A 20263-nucleotide genomic window follows, 5' to 3' on the forward strand; every position below is an offset into this window, starting at 1 on the left:
TCCCGGACTGGTGGTCTCAGGAAGTTGAGCATTGTTGGTCTCAGGTGGTTTGTCCAACTGCAACTCTGGGGAACGTTCCAATGTCCTGTCCTGCTCGTTTAAGCATTGATCCAGATCCCCGGATGGAACTGGAATTCTAGCTCAGATCTGATCCACGTGTCTCCTTAGTCTTTGTCCACTTCCGATGATCACAGTATAGGATACTGGTCCTGAGCAATCCTCAATGGTAGCTGGAATCCATTTAGGACCAAACCCATAGTTTACATTTACATTTTAGTCATTTAGCAGACGCTCTTATCCAGAGAGACTTACAGGAGTGAATGCATACATTTCATTTCATGCATTTTTTTTTTTGTACTGGCCCCCCGTGGGAATCGAACCCACAACCCTGGCGTTGCACACACCATGCTGGCATTGCAAACACCATGCATAGACATCATCTCCAGGTGAGAAACTTCTGAGTTTGGCTTGGTTGTCATGATTCCATTTTTGATTCCATTGCCTTTGTTGTATTTTCACTTTCAGGTCTGGTCTGATGAGATCCAAGGTTGACCTTAACCTCCTTGACATCAACATTTCTGCAGGTGACAACCCAGTTGTAGCTTGAGGAGTAATCCTGTAGCTGAACAAGAATCTTGATACCTTTGTTTCAATGCTGGGCCCTTGCATCTTCCTCATCCCCTCCTTCAAGTTCTGAACCGCACGTTCTGCTAATCCGTTTGAAGATGGGTGAGAAGGGGCCGACGTTACATGCTGAATTCCATTTTGTTTCATGAAACTTGTGAATTCAGTGCTTGTAAAACAAGTAGCATTGTCACTAACGAACATTTGAGGCAATCCCATAACACTGAAGCTTTGTCTCAACTTCTCAATTGTAGCGTACGATGTGGACGTGTTCATGGGGTAAACATCCATCCACTTTGAATTAGAATCAATCAGCACAAGGAAAATATTTCCTAGGAAAGGTCCAGCTTAGTCCACATGTAGTCGTGTCCATGGTTTTTCTGGCCATTCCCATGGATGTAATGGCACGGTGGGGGGTGACATCCTGTTACTCTGACAATCTGCTCACCGGCTAACCTCATTTTCTACATCGTGGTCCATCTTTGGCCACCAGACGTATAACCTCGCTAGGCCTTTCATTCTTGACATACCTGGATGCAACTGATGCAACAACTTCAGGGCGGCAGGTAGCCTAGTGGTTAGAGCACTGGACAATAACCAAAAGGTAACTGACTTGCCTAGTTAAATAAAGGTAAAATAAAAAAATAATAATACCCGCCTTGCGATGGGATAACTACTCTTGAACCCCACAGAACACACCCATCTCCAACACTCAAGGCCAAGCGGCGAGCGTAGTAAGGCATGATCTGAGGCTCTGTCACTGTAAGCCATCCTTTCAGGATAAATTCATGCACTTGTGATAACGTCACATCCTTTGAAGTCCATTGCCTGATTTGTGCGGTGTTCACCGTCGCATCATCCAACACATCGATCATCAAGACCTGGTCATTTTCTTCTTCCTGAATGATGATTTCTGGAACAGGCAGCCTAGTCAGAGCATCAGTTATTTCATTAGCAGCAAAGAAATGTTACATTATTTCACAGTACTCCTCCCATTCCTGATTTATAGGATCAAATGGTGATAGCGAGCCTATTGTTGTCAAAGCCATCTTTTCCGATTCTCTCTCCCCTCACACAGTCAATAATTTGTCCTACCCGAATCCAGGGAATCAAGCCTTCAGAATCTTCCACCGCTCACTTGAGTCTCACATCCCGCGTCGCGTGCCAAACACTCCGTTAAATTCATGGCAAAAAAATCCAACCCGGTCCTCCATAGTTATCCTCGTCGCCAAATATGTAATATCCTTAGAGGTTTCTTAGATTGATGACTCCTGACACGTAAGTACGGTTTAGTATTTAATTGTAACTTAGAATAACATTCCCTAATGCACCTGGCATAAGCTACCTGAAGCTTTCTTAATCACGGTTATATAGGCAGACATAGGAAATGGCTACGGAGAGTGGAAAGCAAACCCCCATCGAGCCAACACCGCCATCTATTGGTAAACATAAATATACCAGTTTACTACAACTGATAACTTATAGTTGAAGTCTGAAGTTTACATACACTTAGGTTGGAGTCATTAACTTGTTTTTCAACAACTCCACAAATTTCTTGTTAACAAACTATAGTTTTGGCAAGTCGGTTAGGACATCTACTTTGTGCATGACACAAGTAATTTTTCCATCAATTATTTACAGACAGATTATTTCACTTATAATTCACTGTAACTGAGTCAGGTTTGTAGGCCTCCTTGCTCGCACACACTTTTTCAGTTCTGCCCACACATTTTCTATAGGTTTGACGTCAGGGGTTTGTGATGGCCACTCCAATACCTTGACTTTGTTGTCCTTAAGCCCTTTTGCCACAACTTTGGAAGTATGCTTGCGGTCATTGTCCATTTGCAAGACCAATTTGCGACCAAGCTTAAACTTCCTGACTGATGTCTTGAGATGTTGCTTCAATTTTTACACAAAATGTTCCATCCTCATGATGCCATCTATTTTGTGAAGTGCACCAGTCCCTCCTGCAGCAAAGCACCCCCACAACATGATGCTGCCACCCCCATGCTTCACAGTTGGGACGTTGTTCTTCGGCTTGCAAGCCTCCCCCTTTATCCTCCAAACATAACGATGGTCATTTTGGCCAAACAGTTCTATTTTTGTTTCATCAGTCCAGAGGATATTTCTCCAAAAAATACAATCTTTGTCCCCATGTGCAGTTGCAAACCGTAGTCTGGCTTTTTTTATGGCGGGTTGGAGCAGTGACACCCTATTTTTGACTGATGACTGGCATTTTTTATTTTACTAGGCAAGTCAGTTAAGAACAAATTGTTATTTTCTATGATAGCCTAGGAACACTGGGTTAACTGCCTGTTCAGGGGCAGAATGACAGATTTGTACCTTGTCAGCTCAGGGATGTGTACTTGCAACCTTTCGGTTACTAGTCCAACGCTCTAACCACTAGGCTACCCTGCCGCCCCATAAGGGCATGATAGGCCTATCTGGCTTATATGATTAGGATGGTCATAATGCTTCTTTATCGTGTCATAAAGTGTATTTTCTACAAGTTTAATTTAAAGTATGATGAAAAGAAACATCACTTTCTATCAGTCTCATGACAAAATTCTGCATTCATCAGCAACAGAGCATTGGGGTAGGTGCATGTATGACATCAATGTGTGCGCAATTACAATGATCATTTAATGGTCAAAAGTCAATTTCAGAAAATGATATAGGCTATGTTGTAATGGAATGTTTTGCCTTGCGTGGTAGGTTCTGTGGGTTTTGACTCTTTATGTAGGTGTCATAACCAGCCTTAAAATAATGTAAGATATGTCACAACCGGTCTAAATATATGTATCAAGACAGTTTTGTTACAATACTATGACACGTTATGTCAGATGTTATGACATATGACATGATTATGACTTTGTAATAACATGTTATGATGCTGGGTGTCAAGTAAAGTGTAACCATTTTAAGTGTTTCTAAAATCTATGGGACAATGAATGGTGGAAAAACGATTGTAACCATTTCCCTGTTTGACAGCTAGGTGTTATGGGTATTGTGACTCATACTGTGGTACTCTATGGAGCTGGAAAGAGAACAAACAGATCTGGGACCAGGCTAGGCAAGTATAAAGTTACATTTGAAAATGCAGTTTTATGTTATTACATTTTTTGCCTTTTTTTGTGTCCCATGTGTCCAACACATTTCATCTTACCCAAAGATGTGGCCTATCTTCTGATTCTGGCAAGTAGCCAAGATTAAAGTAAAAAAGCAACATCCAATCAGAATTCAGTCCTGAGTAGAATAATATTTGCCTAGCAGCACTCTCTCATTGGCTAGAAATGACTAGTTGCTGGGAAAATGAAACTTAACAGAATGTAAGGGGCAGCACATTGGGCACTTTAGTTTCGCATGAGTTTTAGACCATTCCATTGGTCCTTAAGGTAAATCTCCACCCACCTGGGGCATGTGGCTATGCAAAACCAGCAGGCCCACTGCTTCAGCTCTCTGTGACAACAGGGGACAACAATTAACAGATCTGTGAAACCACACTAAAAGTGAGTATTCAACTTAACTACCTTACTAATTAAATGTTGTACAACAATCTTCTCTACAGTATTTTAATAACTGTAGCACAATATTAAGTAGACATTTTATTGATACCAGGTCTGTTAACATTTATGCATAAATAATCATCATTATGTCAAAACAGTAAATAATGTAGCTGTTAAAAATCACATTCTGCTATATGTGTGTATTTATACATATTGTTTAACAGTGAAAGAGGAAAATGGTTAAACTTTTACCTGAAACATTTAGCTTGTTTAGTGCAGTATACTGTACCTTGTTTAGTGCAGACATAGTGCAGTATACTGTACCTTGTTTAGTGCAGAGATAGTGCAGTATACTGTACCTTGTTTAGTGCAGAGATAGTGCAGTATACTGTACCTTGTTTAGTGCAGAGATAGTGCAGTATACTGTACCTTGTTTAGTGCAGAGATAGTGCAGTATACTGTACCTTGTTTTAGTACAGAGATAGTGCAGTATACTGTACCTTGTTTAGTGCAGAGATAGTGCAGTATACTGTACCTTGTTTTAGTGCAGAGATAGTGCAGTATACTGTACCTTGTTTAGTGCAGAGATAGTGCAGTATACTGTACCTTGTTTACTGCAGAGCCAGTGCAGTATACTGTACCTTGTTTAGTGCAGAGATAGTGCAGTATACTGTATCGTGTTCAAGGAGGCTGATCTTGGGTCAACAGCCATCTTCTAGCAGGTTGTTGCTGTGAGGGACACACCTGCAGGTTTTTGTCAGTACTGACTAAGGTCACACTGCTTAGATGTTGCATGCATCAACCAATGGTTGACTGACAGATTGCTGAAACACATGATGTGGTTAGCTGACATGTAAAATACCTGTCCTGGCGTTGTAAGATCTGGCGTCAGCAACGTCTGAGCAGAGGAACACACCTTTTGTGTTCCCGACACCTCCCAATTTACTCATTATTCACTGGTTTCAGTTATACTGATTCCACTTAATTATTGTTTGAACTTTTCCTGTCTGTCTACCCAGTAGATGTGATATTTGATGTTAATGGGAACACAACCTCTAACTGGTCTATCTGGTCTTGACAGTAGCAGCCAGGCAACGGTAGAATAATAGCCATGTTTAGAATGTCATTTGACATGCCATATATGACTACGTTATGTACGCCCTATCTTAGGGAATGTACTGTGTTTTACAACAGTTGTACAGCACATCATTACTCTTTTTATGGTTTATAGTTTTATAGTTTTTATTGTTTAGAAGTCAAATAAATAAATAAATAATTTAGTCTTTCCTCATCTGTGAATGTTGGAACTTGGCCAAACGCTTTGGATGAGTCGCTGAAGAAATGTGAACTTTATAATTTGTAATGAGGTCATCATCTGTTTCCATGTTTTTGATTGGCTGCAGTAGTAGAAATGGAACGAGGAAGAGGAGGGACTCTGAAGATTATGTTACTGTTGACACTGTGTCAGCAAGACTTCACTGGTCAATGCCAAGGTACACACACACACGCACGTACTGTACATGAACACACACATAGTGTCTTGATAAATGGCTACTGAAAACTATCAACAAGCACTTCTTGTCTGTTTCCAGTTTCAGGGCAGCCTTCTGACCTGAGGATAGTTCTGGTGGGAAGGACTGGAGCAGGGAAGAGTACAACAGGGAACACCATCCTGGGTAAAAACGTGTTCGAGGTGAAGGAATCTCCAGTGTCTGTGACTGCTCAGAGTGAGAAACAGAGTGGAATGGTGGATGGGAGGATGATTGATGTCATCGACACCCCGGGGCTCTATGACACAACAATGTCTAAAGAAGAGATAAAAAGACAAATAGAGAAGGCCATCTACATGTCAGTCCCAGGACCCCACGCCTTCCTGCTGGTGATCAGACTGGGGGTGAGGTTCACAGAGGAGGAGCAGAACACTGTGAAGTGGATCCAGGAGAACTTTGGAGAAGATGCGTCAATGTACACCATCTTGCTGTTCACACATGGGGATCAACTGAAGGGAAAAACAGTCAAAGGGTTTCTTGCTCAGAGCAAAGATCTACGGAGACTCATCAATATGTGTGGGGGCAGATATCACTCCCTAATCAATGACAAGAGAGAAGACAAGACTCAGGTTACAGAGCTGCTGGAGAAGATCAAGGAGATGGTGGCGGAGGACAATGGAGGAGAACACTACACCAGTGCTGACTATGAGGAGGCTCAGAGAAAGATCAGCGATATTACGTATTACTGTAAACTGGCAGCGTATGGCGGTCTAGCCGCAGCAGGAATAGGGATGTTGTCTGCTTCACCAGTATTGGTGGCAGCAGGTGTAGCTGCAGGCTTCAGCCAAGGGTTTGAATGCACTATGCATATGCTAGGCTTTTAAAACACCGGGTGTGCGTTCAGTTGGTCTTAACTTTTCGCTACATATGGCAACGGTACTTACTGAATGATATAACAGTTCTTTCAAAACCATTTGCAATGTTATAGATATGCTGGCCGCATGGCAGGATGGCCCTAGCAGGGTGTGAACGTGGAAAATGTTAACAAAACACTCTTGCTGCACTGTACACAATCACCCTTTCATCACCTATAGTTACATTGTTCCTCAACTCAAATCATGACCGTTTTTGAAAGCAGCCCAGGTGTTGACCATGTTTATCTGTAACGCCCTGGCCATAGAAAGGGGTTTTTTGTTCGTTATTTTGGTTAGGCCAGGGTGTTACATTGGGTGGGCGTTCTATGTTCTTTTTTCTAGGTTGGTTTGTTTCGTTGATTTTGGCCGTGTGGCTTCCAATCAGGCACAGCTGTAGTTTGTTGTTGCTGATTGGGAGTCACACATAAGTAGCCTGTTTTTCCTTTGGGTTTTTGTGGGTGATTGTTTCTGTCTAGTGTTTTCTGTTACGTTCATTTTTGACCAGACAGGACTATTTGCTGTCGTTGCTGTTTAGTGTTTTGTTTATAGTGGTTCATTTTATTAAATATTCAAAATGAATACACATCCTCCGCTGCACCTTGGTTTCATTACTACGACAGCCGTTACATTATCTTAGTACATGTATTTAGTGTGGATATATAGTATTGTCGTGTCTTTACTATGGATTAAATGATATGACATGCTATTTTATAAAATCAATTCTCTGTAATTAATATTACCTGATTAAACTAATCATGTAAATGTAATTAACTAGGAAGTCAGGGCACCACAGAATAATGTTTATAGAGCTGTTGTCTTCCTAATAAACTCTTAAAGACCTGGTAATCTTTTATATCAATAGCAGTCAATTATTAATCATCACCTTATTCAGTCTCATCTGAAAGTCGTAAAATTCTTGGTTATCTTCACGAACCCTGGCTAACAAGTTGAATCTGCAATACAAAATTTAGTTTAATTATTTATTTACAAAATACCTAAATAGTCACACAGAATTACATATATACAGGATGGATCATACGTTGATTACTAATTATGTCATAAAAGGAAACGTCCCTAGTGGACGGAACTGATATGACGGCTGGTTACACAAAGAAAGGGGGTTGGGTTTCAATGAAAGTGCGGGAAGACTGAGAAACAAAAGGATTGGGTCTCTATCAGACCTTATGAAGCTATGCTATCATAAGTACAGAATCTTAAGCATTCTAAATAACCGCACATTCGGAAAAGGAAAATTCAAGAAATATATTTACTCTGAGCTGCGCTTCGATAGATTGGTCGAAGATGGAAGGCTTGGTTGCCCAGCAGAGATCTCCCTTGTCCTTTGAAGAGTATTTCTGGGCAGATACGTTGTAGTCGTTCATCTGGTGGTAGAACAGATACGATGTAGTACCCTGTCGTTCGGTGGTAGAACAGATACGATGTAGTACCCTGTCGTTCCGAAGAGATTCTCCGTCCCTTCCCAGGCCACGCACGTCCACAGCTGCTGCTGATAACTTGACGGCCAGTATGTATCACTTCTTTAGTGAATAAGAGTTCAAAGTTCATACCAAGTTGCTATACCATAAGCTCATGCTATATTCTGGCTGGTATAGTCGAAATTCATCCCTTCAGCGTGTCGATCGTCACCTCCACATTGAAATTCTCCCTTTTTAAAGTATGGACAGCAGTCCTCACGTCATCGGGACTATAAGAGGTTGACTTTCGTCAATGGGCATTTGTAATGAGGGAGAGAAGGGCATGTTTCATAGTTCACAACCAATGCCTGTTCACTTGGGCGGGGCCACTGTGTGAGCATAGTTCTTTTATGAAAACAATTCTTTCATTTAGAAGCTAAAATTACATTTAATCTTTTCACAAATAGTTTCATATTTAAACATTTAAATTGCACAACAATTCCATGTGAATCTGATAACTAGAATGTGTAGACTTTCCAAGATACAGTTTATGTTGTCCTATCATCAGTAATAATGTCTCAGACGACAACTGATCTGACATCACATTTTTTAAGTACCAACGGACACTTTCAACTGGTTGGATTACCGAAATATTGTTAGGTTCCCAACCTTTTGATGTTACCATACTCTATGTTACCAAAGGGCTTTCCAAGAGTCCATTCTGTAGAGTGGAGAGAAAAAGGGGGAAAGGTATTTATGGGGGGGGTCATAAACCTCCGCCAACAGGGCGACGTCATGACAGTATGTATTAAATGGTAGTGTGTGCATTTAGTGGGGATATATAGTATATATTAAAATGGTAGTGTGTGTATTTAGTGGGGATGGTGTAGGAACGAACAGGAAACAGAATGAGTTGAAATATAAAGTCAAGAAGAAGCAGATTTAAGATGGCGTATTGACAGCAACAGCAGTTGTTCAGACGGTGGTAGCAGCTCCAGTAGTAGTTCAGACGGTGGTAGCAGCACCAGTAGTAGTTCAGACGGTGGTAGCAGCTCCAGTAGTAGTTCAGACGGTGGTAGCAGCTCCAGTAGTAGTTCAGACGGTGGTAGCAGCTCCAGTAGTAGTTCAGACGGTGGTAGCAGCTCCAGTAGTAGTTCAGACGGTGGTAGCAGCACCAGTAGTAGTTCAGACGTGTTAGCATGCACCCAGTAGTAGTTCAGACGGTGGTAGCAGCTCCAGTAGTAGTTCAGACGGTGGTAGCAGCACCAGTAGTAGTTCAGACGGTGGTAGCAGCACCAGTAGTAGTTCAGACGGTGGTAGCAGCACCAGTAGTAGTTCAGACGGTGGTAGCAGCACCAGTAGTAGTTCAGACGGTGGTAGCAGCACCAGTAGTAGTTCAGACGGTGGTAGCAGCACCAGTAGTAGTTCAGACGGTGGTAGCAGCACCAGTAGTTGTTCAGACGGTGGTAGCAGCACCAGTAGTAGTTCAGACGGTGGTAGCAGCACCAGTAGTAGTTCAGACGGTGGTAGCAGCACCAGTAGTAGTTCAGACGGTGGTAGCAGCTCCAGTAGTAGTTCAGACGGTGGTAGCAGTTCCAGTAGTAGTTCAGACGGTGGTAGCAGCACCAGTAGTAGTTCAGACGGTGGTAGCAGCTCCAGTAGTAGTTCAGACGGTGGTAGCAGCTCCAGTAGTAGTTCAGACGGTGGTAGCAGCACCAGTAGTAGTTCTGACGGTGAAGCAGCACCAGTAGTAGTTCAGACGGTGGTAGCAGCACCAGTAGTAGTTCTGACGGTGGTAGCAGCACCAGTAGTAGTTCAGACGGTGGTAGCAGCTCCAGTAGTAGTTCAGACGGTGGTAGCAGCACCAGTAGTAGTTTCTGACGGTGAAGCAGCACCAGTAGTAGATCCTGTTACAGCTGTTTTAACGGGGTATTTTCAGGGTTCAATGCCTTTAATAAAAGACTGAAAGACCCTGGCATATAAAGATGTGGAAGATAAGAGGTTGGAAGTCCTGAAGGACACACACACAGCAAATTACGAGAATCTGTTTTTCAACACATTGCTTCAAGGCAAAATGTTGTTGTTTTGTTTTATTGTGGTAAGACACTCAATGGTGAGACTTTTACAGAACAGTTTATCAAAATATTGGCGTTTCATGGAATTAGTTATTCACAGATGACAGATGCATATTTTGTATATATTTTACAGATATTTTACACAGTCATAACTATGTCATAACAGCTGACATAACATGTCATAACCTGTCATAATATGGTCATAACACTGTCATGACACATATATTTAGACCTGTTGTGACATATCTTGCATTATTTTATGGCAGGTTATGACACCTACATAAGAGTCAAAACCCACAGAACCTACCACACAAAGCAAAACATTCCATTACAACATAGCCTATATCATTTTCTGAAATTGATCTTTGACCATTAAATTATCATTGTAATTGTGCACACATTGATGTCATACATGCACCTACCCCAATGCTCTGTTGCTGATGACTGGGATGAATGCAGGAGCAGATTTCAGGAGCAGGACAAGACAGCCTCTTTTTGACTGATGACTGACATAAGCGCATGATAGGCCTATCTGGCTTATATGATTAGGGTGGTCATAATGCTTCTTGATAGTGTCATAAAGTGCATTTTCTACAAGTTAAATTTAAATATGAGGGGAAAAAACATGACTGTTTCTCTCAGCCTCATGACAAAATTCTGCATTCATCCCAGTCATAAGAAACAGAGCATTGGGGTAGGTGCATGTATGACATCAATGTGTGCGCAATTACAATGATAATTTAATGGTCAAAGGTCAATTTCAGAAAATGATATAGGCTATGTTGTAATGGAATGTTTTGCTTTGTGTGGTAGGTTCTGTGGGTTTTGACTCTTATGTAGGTGTCATAACCTGCCATAAAATAATGCAAGATATGTCACAACAGGTCTAAATATATGTGTCATGACAGTGTTATGACCATTTTATGACAGGTTATGACAAGTTATGTCAGCTGTTAAGACATATTATGACATGGTTATGACCATATAGTGTTACCATTTAAGTGCTTCTAAAATCCTCTGTGTGAAAAAATGAATGGTGGAAAAATGATTGGAACCATTTCCCTGTTTGACAGCTAGCTTTTATGGGTATAATGACTCATACTGTGGTATTCTATGGAGTTGGAAAGAGCAGAAACAGATCTGGGACCAGGTTGGGCAACTATAAAGTTACAACTACAGTATACAGTTACATTTCAAACGCAGTTTAATTTGTTATTTCATTTTTAACCAATTTTTTTCCCCCAGAAGTAGACTTCTATGTATTCAACACATTTCATTTTATCCAAAGATGTGGCCTATCTTATGATTCTGGCAAGCAGCCAAGGTTGAACAGCGATACCCAATCAAAATTCAGATTTTGCCTATTCTGAATAGAATAATGTTTGCCTAGCAACAATTTCTCATTGGCTAGAATTGAGTACGTGCTGGGAAAATGAAACTTAACAGAATGTAAGCTGCAGCACAATGGTATTTTAAGGTGCAGCACTTTAGTTTTGCATGAGTTTTAGACCATTCCATTGGTCGTTGAGGTAAATATCCACCCACCTGAGGCATGTCGCTATGCAAAACCAGCAGGCCCACTGCTTAAGCTCTCTGTGACAACAGGGGACAACAATATACAGATCTGTGAAAACACACTAAAAGTGAGTATTCAACTTAACTACCTTACAAATTAAATGTTGTACAACAATCTTCTCTACAGTATTTGAATAACTGTAGCACAATATTAAGTAGACATTTTATTGATAACATGTCTGTTAATATTTATGCGTAAATAATCATATGATTACAGTTTGTTTGTATTTATACACGTTTTAATATTGTAGAACAGTGAAAGGAGAAACATGGTAAGATTTTTACCTGAAACATTTACCTTGTTTAGTGCAGAGATAGTGCAGTATACTGTATATTGTTTAGTGCAGTATACTGTATATTGTTTAGTGCAGTATACTGTTACTTGTTTAGTGCAGAGATAGTGCAGTATACTGTACCTTGGTTAGTGCAGAGATAGTGCAGTATACTGTACCTTGGTTAGTGCAGAGATAGTGCAGTATACTGTACCTTGGTTAGTTCAGAGATAGTGCAGTATACTGTATCTTGTTTAGTGCAGAGATAGTGCAGTATACTGTACCTTGGTTAGTGCAGAGATAGTGCAGTATACTGTACCTTGGTTAGTGCAGAGATAGTGCAGCATACTGTACCTTGTTTAGTGCAGAATACTGTACCTTGGTTAGTGCAGAGATAGTGCAGTATACTGTACCTTGGTTAGTTCAGAGATAGTGCAGTATACTGTACCTTGGGTCAACAGCCATCTTCTAGCAGGTTGTTGCTGTGAGGGACACACCTGCAGGTTTTTGTCAGTACTGACTAAGGTCACACTGCTTAGACGTTGCATGCATCAACCAATGGTTGACTGACAGATTGCTAAAACACATGATGTGGTTAGCTGACATGTAAAATACCTGTCCTGGCGTTGTAAGATCTGGCATCAGCAACGTCTGAGCAGAGGAATGCACCTTTTGTGTTCTGACACCTCCCAATTTACTCATTATTCACTGGTTTCAGTTATACCGATTCCACTTAATTATTGTTTGAACTTTTCCTGTCTGTCTACCCAGTAGATGTGATATTTGATGTTAATGGGAACACAACCTCTAACTGGTCTATCTGGTCTTGACAGTAGCAGCCAGGCAACGGTAGAATAATAGCCATGTTTAGAATGTCATTTGACATGCCATATATGACTACGTTATGTACGCCCTATCTTAGGGAATGTACTGTGTTTTACAACAGTTGTACAGCACATCATTACTCTTTTTATGGTTTATAGTTTTATAGTTTTTATTGTTTAGAAGTCAAATAAATAAATAAATAATTTAGTCTTTCCTCATCTGTGAATGTTGGAACTTGGCCAAACGCTTTGGATGAGTCGCTGAAGAAATGTGAACTTTATAATTTGTAATGAGGTCATCATCTGTTTCCATGTTTTTGATTGGCTGCAGTAGTAGAAATGGAACGAGGAAGAGGAGGGACTCTGAAGATTATGTTACTGTTGACACTGTGTCAGCAAGACTTCACTGGTCAATGCCAAGGTACACACACACACGCACGTACTGTACATGAACACACACATAGTGTCTTGATAAATGGCTACTGAAAACTATCAACTCAAGCACTTCTTGTCTGTTTCCAGTTTCAGGGCAGCCTTCTGACCTGAGGATAGTTCTGGTGGGAAGGACTGGAGCAGGGAAGAGTACAACAGGGAACACCATCCTGGGTAAAAACGTGTTTGAGGTGAAGGAATCTCCAGTGTCTGTGACTGCTCAGAGTGAGAAACAGAGTGGAATGGTGGATGGGAGGATGATTGATGTCATCGACACCCCGGGGCTCGATGACACAACAATGTCTAAAGAAGAGATAAAAGACAAATAGAGAAGGCCATCTACATGTCAGTCCCAGGACCCCACGCCTTCCTGCTGGTGATCAGACTGGGGAGGTTCACAGAGGAGGAGAGGAACACTGTGAAGTGGATCCAGGAGAACTTTGGAGAAGATGCGTCAATGTACACCATCTTGCTGTTCACACATGGGGATCAACTGAAGGGAAAAACAGTCAAAGGGTTTCTTGCTCAGAGCAAAGATCTACGGAGACTCATCAATATGTGTGGGGGCAGATATCACTCCCTAATCAATGACAAGAGAGAAGACAAGACTCAGGTTACAGAGCTGCTGGAGAAGATCAAGGAGATGGTGGCGGAGGACAATGGAGGAGAACACTACACCAGTGCTGACTATGAAGAGGCTCAGAGAAAGATCAGCGAATATACGTTTTACTGTAAACTGGCAGCGTATGGCGGTCTAGCCGCAGCAGGAATAGGGATGTTGTCTGCTTCACCAGTATTGGTGGCAGCAGGTGTAGCTGCAGGCTTCAGCCAAGGGTTTGAATGCACTATGCATATGCTAGGCTTTTAAAACACCGGGTGTGCGTTCAGTTGGTCTTAACTTTTCGCTACATATGGCAACGGTACTTACTGAATGATATAACAGTTCTTTCAAAACCATTTGCAATGTTATAGATATGCTGGCCGCATGGCAGGATGGCCCTAGCAGGGTGTGAACGTGGAAAATGTTAACAAAACACTCTTGCTGCACTGTACACAATCACCCTTTCATCACCTATAGTTACATTGTTCCTCAACTCAAATCATGACCGTTTTTGAAAGCAGCCCAGGTGTTGACCATGTTTATCTGTAACGCCCTGGCCATAGAAAGGGGTTTTTTGTTCGTTATTTTGGTTAGGCCAGGGTGTTACATTGGGTGGGCGTTCTATGTTCTTTTTTCTAGGTTGGTTTGTTTCGTTGATTTTGGCCGTGTGGCTTCCAATCAGGCACAGCTGTAGTTTGTTGTTGCTGATTGGGAGTCACACATAAGTAGCCTGTTTTTCCTTTGGGTTTTTGTGGGTGATTGTTTCTGTCTAGTGTTTTCTGTTACGTTCATTTTTGACCAGACAGGACTGTTTGCTGTCGTTGCTGTTTAGTGTTTTGTTTATAGTGGTTCATTTTATTAAATATTCAAAATGAATACACATCCTCCGCTGCACCTTGGTTTCATTACTACGACAGCCGTTACATTATCTTAGTACATGTATTTAGTGTGGATATATAGTATTGTCGTGTCTTTACTATGGATTAAATGATATGACATGCTATTTTATAAAATCAATTCTCTGTAATTAATATTACCTGATTAAACTAATCATGTAAATGTAATTAACTAGGAAGTCAGGGCACCACAGAATAATGTTTATAGAGCTGTTGTCTTCCTAATAAACTCTTAAAGACCTGGTAATCTTTTATATCAATAGCAGTCAATTATTAATCATCACCTTATTCAGTCTCATCTGAAAGTCGTAAAATTCTTGGTTATCTTCACGAACCCTGGCTAACAAGTTGAATCTGCAATACAAAATTTGGTTTAATTATTTATTTACAAAATACCTAAATAGTCACACAGAATTACATATATACAGGATGGATCATACGTTGATTACTAATTATGTCATAAAAGGAAACGTCCCTAGTGGACGGAACTGATATGACGGCTGGTTACACAAAGAAAGGGGGTTGGGTTTCAATGAAAGTGCGGGAAGACTGAGAAACAAAAGGATTGGGTCTCTATCAGACCTTATGAAGCTATGCTATCATAAGTACAGAATCTTAAGCATTCTAAATAACCGCACATTCGGAAAAGGAAAATTCAAGAAATATATTTACTCTGAGCTGCGCTTCGATAGATTGGTCGAAGATGGAAGGCTGGGTTGCCCAGCAGAGATCTCCCTTGTCCTTTGAAGAGTATTTCTGGGCAGATACGTTGTAGTCGTTCATCTGGTGGTAGAACAGATACGATGTAGTACCCTGTCGTTCGGTGGTAGAACAGATACGATGTAGTACCCTGTCGTTCGGTGGTAGAACAGATACGATGTAGTACCCTGTCGTTCGGTGGTAGAACAGATACGATGTAGTACCCTGTCGTTCGGTGGTAGAACAGATACGATGTAGTACCCTGTCGTTCGGTGGTAGAACAGATACAATGTAGTACCCTGTCGTTCGGTGGTAGAACAGATACGATGTAGTACCCTGTCGTTCGGTGGTAGAACAGATACGATGTAGTACCCTGTCGTTCGGTGGTAGAACAGATACGATGTAGTACCCTGTCGTTCGGTGGTAGAACAGATACGATGTAGTACCCTGTCGTTCGGTGGTAGAACGGATACGATGTAGTACCCTGTCGTTCGGTGGTAGAACAGATACGATGTAGTACCCTGTCGTTCGGTGGTAGAACGGATACGATGTAGTACCCTGTCGTTCGGTGGTAGAACAGATACGATGTAGTACCCTGTCGTTCGGTGGTAGAACGGATACGATGTAGTACCCTGTCGTTCGGTGGTAGAACAGATACGTTGTAGTACCCTGTCGTTCGGTGGTAGAACAGATACGATGTAGTACCCTGTCGTTCGGTGGTAGAACAGATACGATGTAGTACCCTGTCGTTCGGTGGTAGAACAGATACGATGTAGTACCCTGTCGTTCGGTGGTAGAACAGGATACGATGTAGTACTCCTGTCGTTCGGTGGTAGAACGGATACGATGTAGTACTCTGTCGTTCGGTGGTAGAACGGATACGATGTAGTACCCTGTCGTTCGGTGGTAGAACGGATACGATGTAGTACCCTGTCGTTCGGTGGTAGAACGGATACGATGTAGTACCCTGTCGTTCGGTGGTAGAACAGATACGATGTAGTACCCTGTCGTTCGGTGGTAGAACAGATACGATGTAGTACCCTGTCGTTCGGTGGTAGAACAGATACGATGTAGTACCCTGTCGTTCGGTGGTAGAACAGATACGATGTAGTACCCTGTCGTTCGGTGGTAGAACAGATACGATGTAGTACCCTGTCGTTCGGTGGTAGAACAGATACGATGTAGTACCCTGTCGTTCGGTGGTAGAACAGATACGATGTAGTACCCTGTCGTTCGGTGGTAGAACAGATACGATGTAGTACCCTGTCGTCGGTGGTAGAACAGATACGATGTAGTACCCTGTCGTTCGGTGGTAGAACAGATACGATGTAGTACCCTGTCGTTCGGTGGTAGAACAGATACGATGTAGTACCCTGTCGTTCGGTGGTAGAACAGATACGATGTAGTACCCTGTCGTTCGGTGGTAGAACAGATACGATGTAGTACACTGTCGTTCGGTGGTAGAACAGATACGATGTAGTACCCTGTCGTTCGGTGGTAGAACAGATACGATGTAGTACCCTGTCGTTCGTGGTAGAACGGATACGATGTAGTACCCTGTCGTTCGGTGGTAGAACAGATACGATGTAGTACCCTGTCGTTCGGTGGTAGAACAGATACGATGTAGTACCCTGTCGTTCCGAAGAGATTCTCCGTCCCTTCCCAGGCCACGCACGTCCACAGCTGCTGCTGATAACTTGACGGCCAGTATGTATCACTTCTTTAGTGAATAAGAGTTCAAAGTTCATACCAAGTTGCTATACCATAAGCTCATGCTATATTCTGGCTGGTATAGTCGAAATTCATCCCTTCAGCGTGTCGATCGTCACCTCCACATTGAAATTCTCCCTTTTTAAAGTATGGACAGCAGTCCTCACGTCATCGGGACTATAAGAGGTTGACTTTCGTCAATGGGCATTTGTAATGAGGGAGAGAAGGGCATGTTTCATAGTTCACAACCAATGCCTGTTCACTTGGGCGGGGCCACTGTGTGAGCATAGTTCTTTTATGAAAACAATTCTTTCATTTAGAAGCTAAAATTACATTTAATCTTTTCACAAATAGTTTCATATTTAAACATTTAAATTGCACAACAATTCCATGTGAATCTGATAACTAGAATGTGTAGACTTTCCAAGATACAGTTTATGTTGTCCTATCATCAGTAATAATGTCTCAGACGACAACTGATCTGACATCACATTTTTTAAGTACCAACGGACACTTTCAACTGGTTGGATTACCGAAATATTGTTAGGTTCCCCACCTTTTGATGTTACCATACTCTATGTTACCAAAGGGCTTTCCAAGAGTCCATTCTGTAGAGTGGAGAGAAAAAGGGGGAAAGGTATTTATGGGGGGGGTCATAAACCTCCGCCAACAGGGCGACGTCATGACAGTATGTATTAAATGGTAGTGTGTGCATTTAGTGGGGATATATAGTATATATTAAAATGGTAGTGTGTGTATTTAGTGGGGATGGTGTAGGAACGAACAGGAAACAGAATGAGTTGAAATATAAAGTCAAGAAGAAGCAGATTTAAGATGGCGTATTGACAGCAACAGCAGTTGTTCAGACGGTGGTAGCAGCTCCAGTAGTAGTTCAGACGGTGGTAGCAGCTCCAGTAGTAGTTCAGACGGTGGTAGCAGCACCAGTAGTAGTTCAGACGGTGGTAGCAGCACCAGTAGTAGTTCAGACGGTGGTAGCAGCTCCAGTAGTAGTTCAGACGGTGGTAGCAGCTCCAGTAGTAGTTCAGACGGTGGTAGCAGCTCCAGTAGTAGTTCAGACGGTGGTAGCAGCTCCAGTAGTAGTTCAGACGGTGGTAGCAGCACCAGTAGTAGTTCAGACGGTGGTAGCAGCACCAGTAGTAGTTCAGACGGTGGTAGCAGCTCCAGTAGTAGTTCAGACGGTGGTAGCAGCTCCAGTAGTAGTTCAGACGGTGGTAGCAGCTCCAGTAGTAGTTCAGACGGTGGTAGCAGCTCCAGTAGTAGTTCAGACGGTGGTAGCAGCTCCAGTAGTAGTTCAGACGGTGGTAGCAGCTCCAGTAGTAGTTCAGACGGTGGTAGCAGCTCCAGTAGTAGTTCAGACGGTGGTAGCAGCTCCAGTAGTAGTTCAGACGGTGGTAGCAGCTCCAGTAGTAGTTCAGACGGTGGTAGCAGCTCCAGTAGTAGTTCAGACGGTGGTAGCAGCTCCAGTAGTAGTTCAGACGGTGGTAGCAGCACCAGTAGTAGTTCAGACGGTGGTAGCAGCTCCAGTAGTAGTTCAGACGGTGGTAGCAGCACCAGTAGTAGTTCAGACGGTGGTAGCAGCACCAGTAGTAGTTCAGACGGTGGTAGCAGCTCCAGTAGTAGTTCAGACGGTGGTAGCAGCACCAGTAGTAGTTCAGACGGTGGTAGCAGCTCCAGTAGTAGTTCAGACGGTGGTAGCAGCACCAGTAGTAGTTCAGACGGTGGTAGCAGCTCCAGTAGTAGTTCAGACGGTGGTAGCAGCTCCAGTAGTAGTTCAGACGGTGGTAGCAGCTCCAGTAGTAGTTCAGACGGTGGTAGCAGCACCAGTAGTAGTTCAGACGGTGGTAGCAGCTCCAGTAGTAGTTCAGACGGTGGTAGCAGCACCAGTAGTAGTTCAGACGGTGGTAGCAGCTCCAGTAGTAGTTCAGACGGTGGTAGCAGCTCCAGTAGTAGTTCAGACCGGTGGTAGCAGCACCAGTAGTAGTTCAGACGGTGGTAGCAGCACCAGTAGTAGTTCAGACGGTGGTAGCAGCTCCAGTAGTAGTTCAGACGGTGGTAGCAGCTCCAGTAGTAGTTCAGACGGTGGTAGCAGCACCAGTAGTAGATCCTGTTACAGCTGTTTTAACGGGGTATTTTCATGGTTCAATGCCTTTAATAAAAGACTGAAAGACCCTGGCATATAAAGATGTGGAAGATAAGAGGTTGGAAGTCCTGAAGGACACACACACAGCAAATTACGAGAATCTGTTTTTCAACACATTGCTTCAAGGCAAAATGTTGTTGTTTTGTTTTATTGTGGTAAGACACTCAATGGTGAGACTTTTACAGAACAGTTTATCAAAATATTGGCGTTTCATGGAATTAGTTATTCACATATGACAGATGCATATTTTTTATATATTTTACAGATATTTTACACAGTCATAACTATGTCAAAACAGCTGACATAACATGTCATAACCTGTCATAATATGGTCATAACACTGTCATGACACATATATTTAGACCTGTTGTGACATATCTTGCATTATTTTATGGCAGGTTATGACACCTACATAAGAGTCAAAACCCACAGAACCTACCACACAAAGCAAAACATTCCATTACAACATAGCCTATATCATTTTCTGAAATTGACCTTTGACCATTAAATTATCATTGTAATTGTGCACACATTGATGTCATACATGCACCTACCCCAATGCTCTGTTGCTGATGACTGGGATGAATGCAGGAGCAGATTTCAGGAGCAGGACAAGACAGCCTCTTTTTGACTGATGACTGACATAAGCGCATGATAGGCCTATCTGGCTTATATGATTAGGGTGGTCATAATGCTTCTTGATAGTGTCATAAAGTGCATTTTCTACAAGTTAAATTTAAATATGAGGGGAAAAAACATGACTGTTTCTCTCAGCCTCATGACAAAATTCTGCATTCATCCCAGTCATAAGAAACAGAGCATTGGGGTAGGTGCATGTATGACATCAATGTGTGCGCAATTACAATGATAATTTAATGGTCAAAGGTCAATTTCAGAAAATGATATAGGCTATGTTGTAATGGAATGTTTTGCTTTGTGTGGTAGGTTCTGTGGGTTTTGACTCTTATGTAGGTGTCATAACCTGCCATAAAATAATGCAAGATATGTCACAACAGGTCTAACTATATGTGTCATGACAGTGTTATGACCATATTATGACAGGTTATGA

General features: G+C 42.1%; 1 protein-coding gene and 1 pseudogene across 1 annotated transcript; both read left to right on the plus strand.

The window, feature by feature from the left end:
- Positions 1-4019: 4019 nt before the first annotated feature.
- Positions 4020-6730, plus strand: LOC115147781 (GTPase IMAP family member 7). Its single transcript, XM_029690076.1, has 3 exons — positions 4020-4133; positions 5534-5623; positions 5723-6730. The coding sequence occupies exons 2-3, from the start codon at positions 5542-5544 to the stop codon at positions 6502-6504; spliced, it is 864 nt and encodes a 287-aa protein (XP_029545936.1). The 5' UTR covers positions 4020-4133; positions 5534-5541; the 3' UTR covers positions 6505-6730.
- A 6043-nt stretch (positions 6731-12773) lies between these two features.
- Positions 12774-14221, plus strand: LOC115147788 (GTPase IMAP family member 7-like; annotated as a pseudogene).
- Positions 14222-20263: the final 6042 nt, after the last annotated feature.

The sequence above is a fragment of the Salmo trutta genome, chromosome 14 (assembly GCF_901001165.1).
Source record: "Salmo trutta chromosome 14, fSalTru1.1, whole genome shotgun sequence".
NCBI classification, from domain to species: Eukaryota; Metazoa; Chordata; class Actinopteri; order Salmoniformes; family Salmonidae; genus Salmo; species Salmo trutta.

What these genes read in the sequence shown, in the direction of transcription:
- LOC115147781 (XM_029690076.1), top strand. Translation starts at nt 5,542, where the DNA reads ATGGAACGAGGAAGAGGAGGGACTCTGAAGATTATGTTACTGTTGACA. An exon ending in CTTCACTGGTCAATGCCAAG is followed by an intron (nt 5,624 to 5,722) that starts GTACACACACAC and finishes GTCTGTTTCCAG; the next exon opens with TTTCAGGGCAGCCTTCTGAC.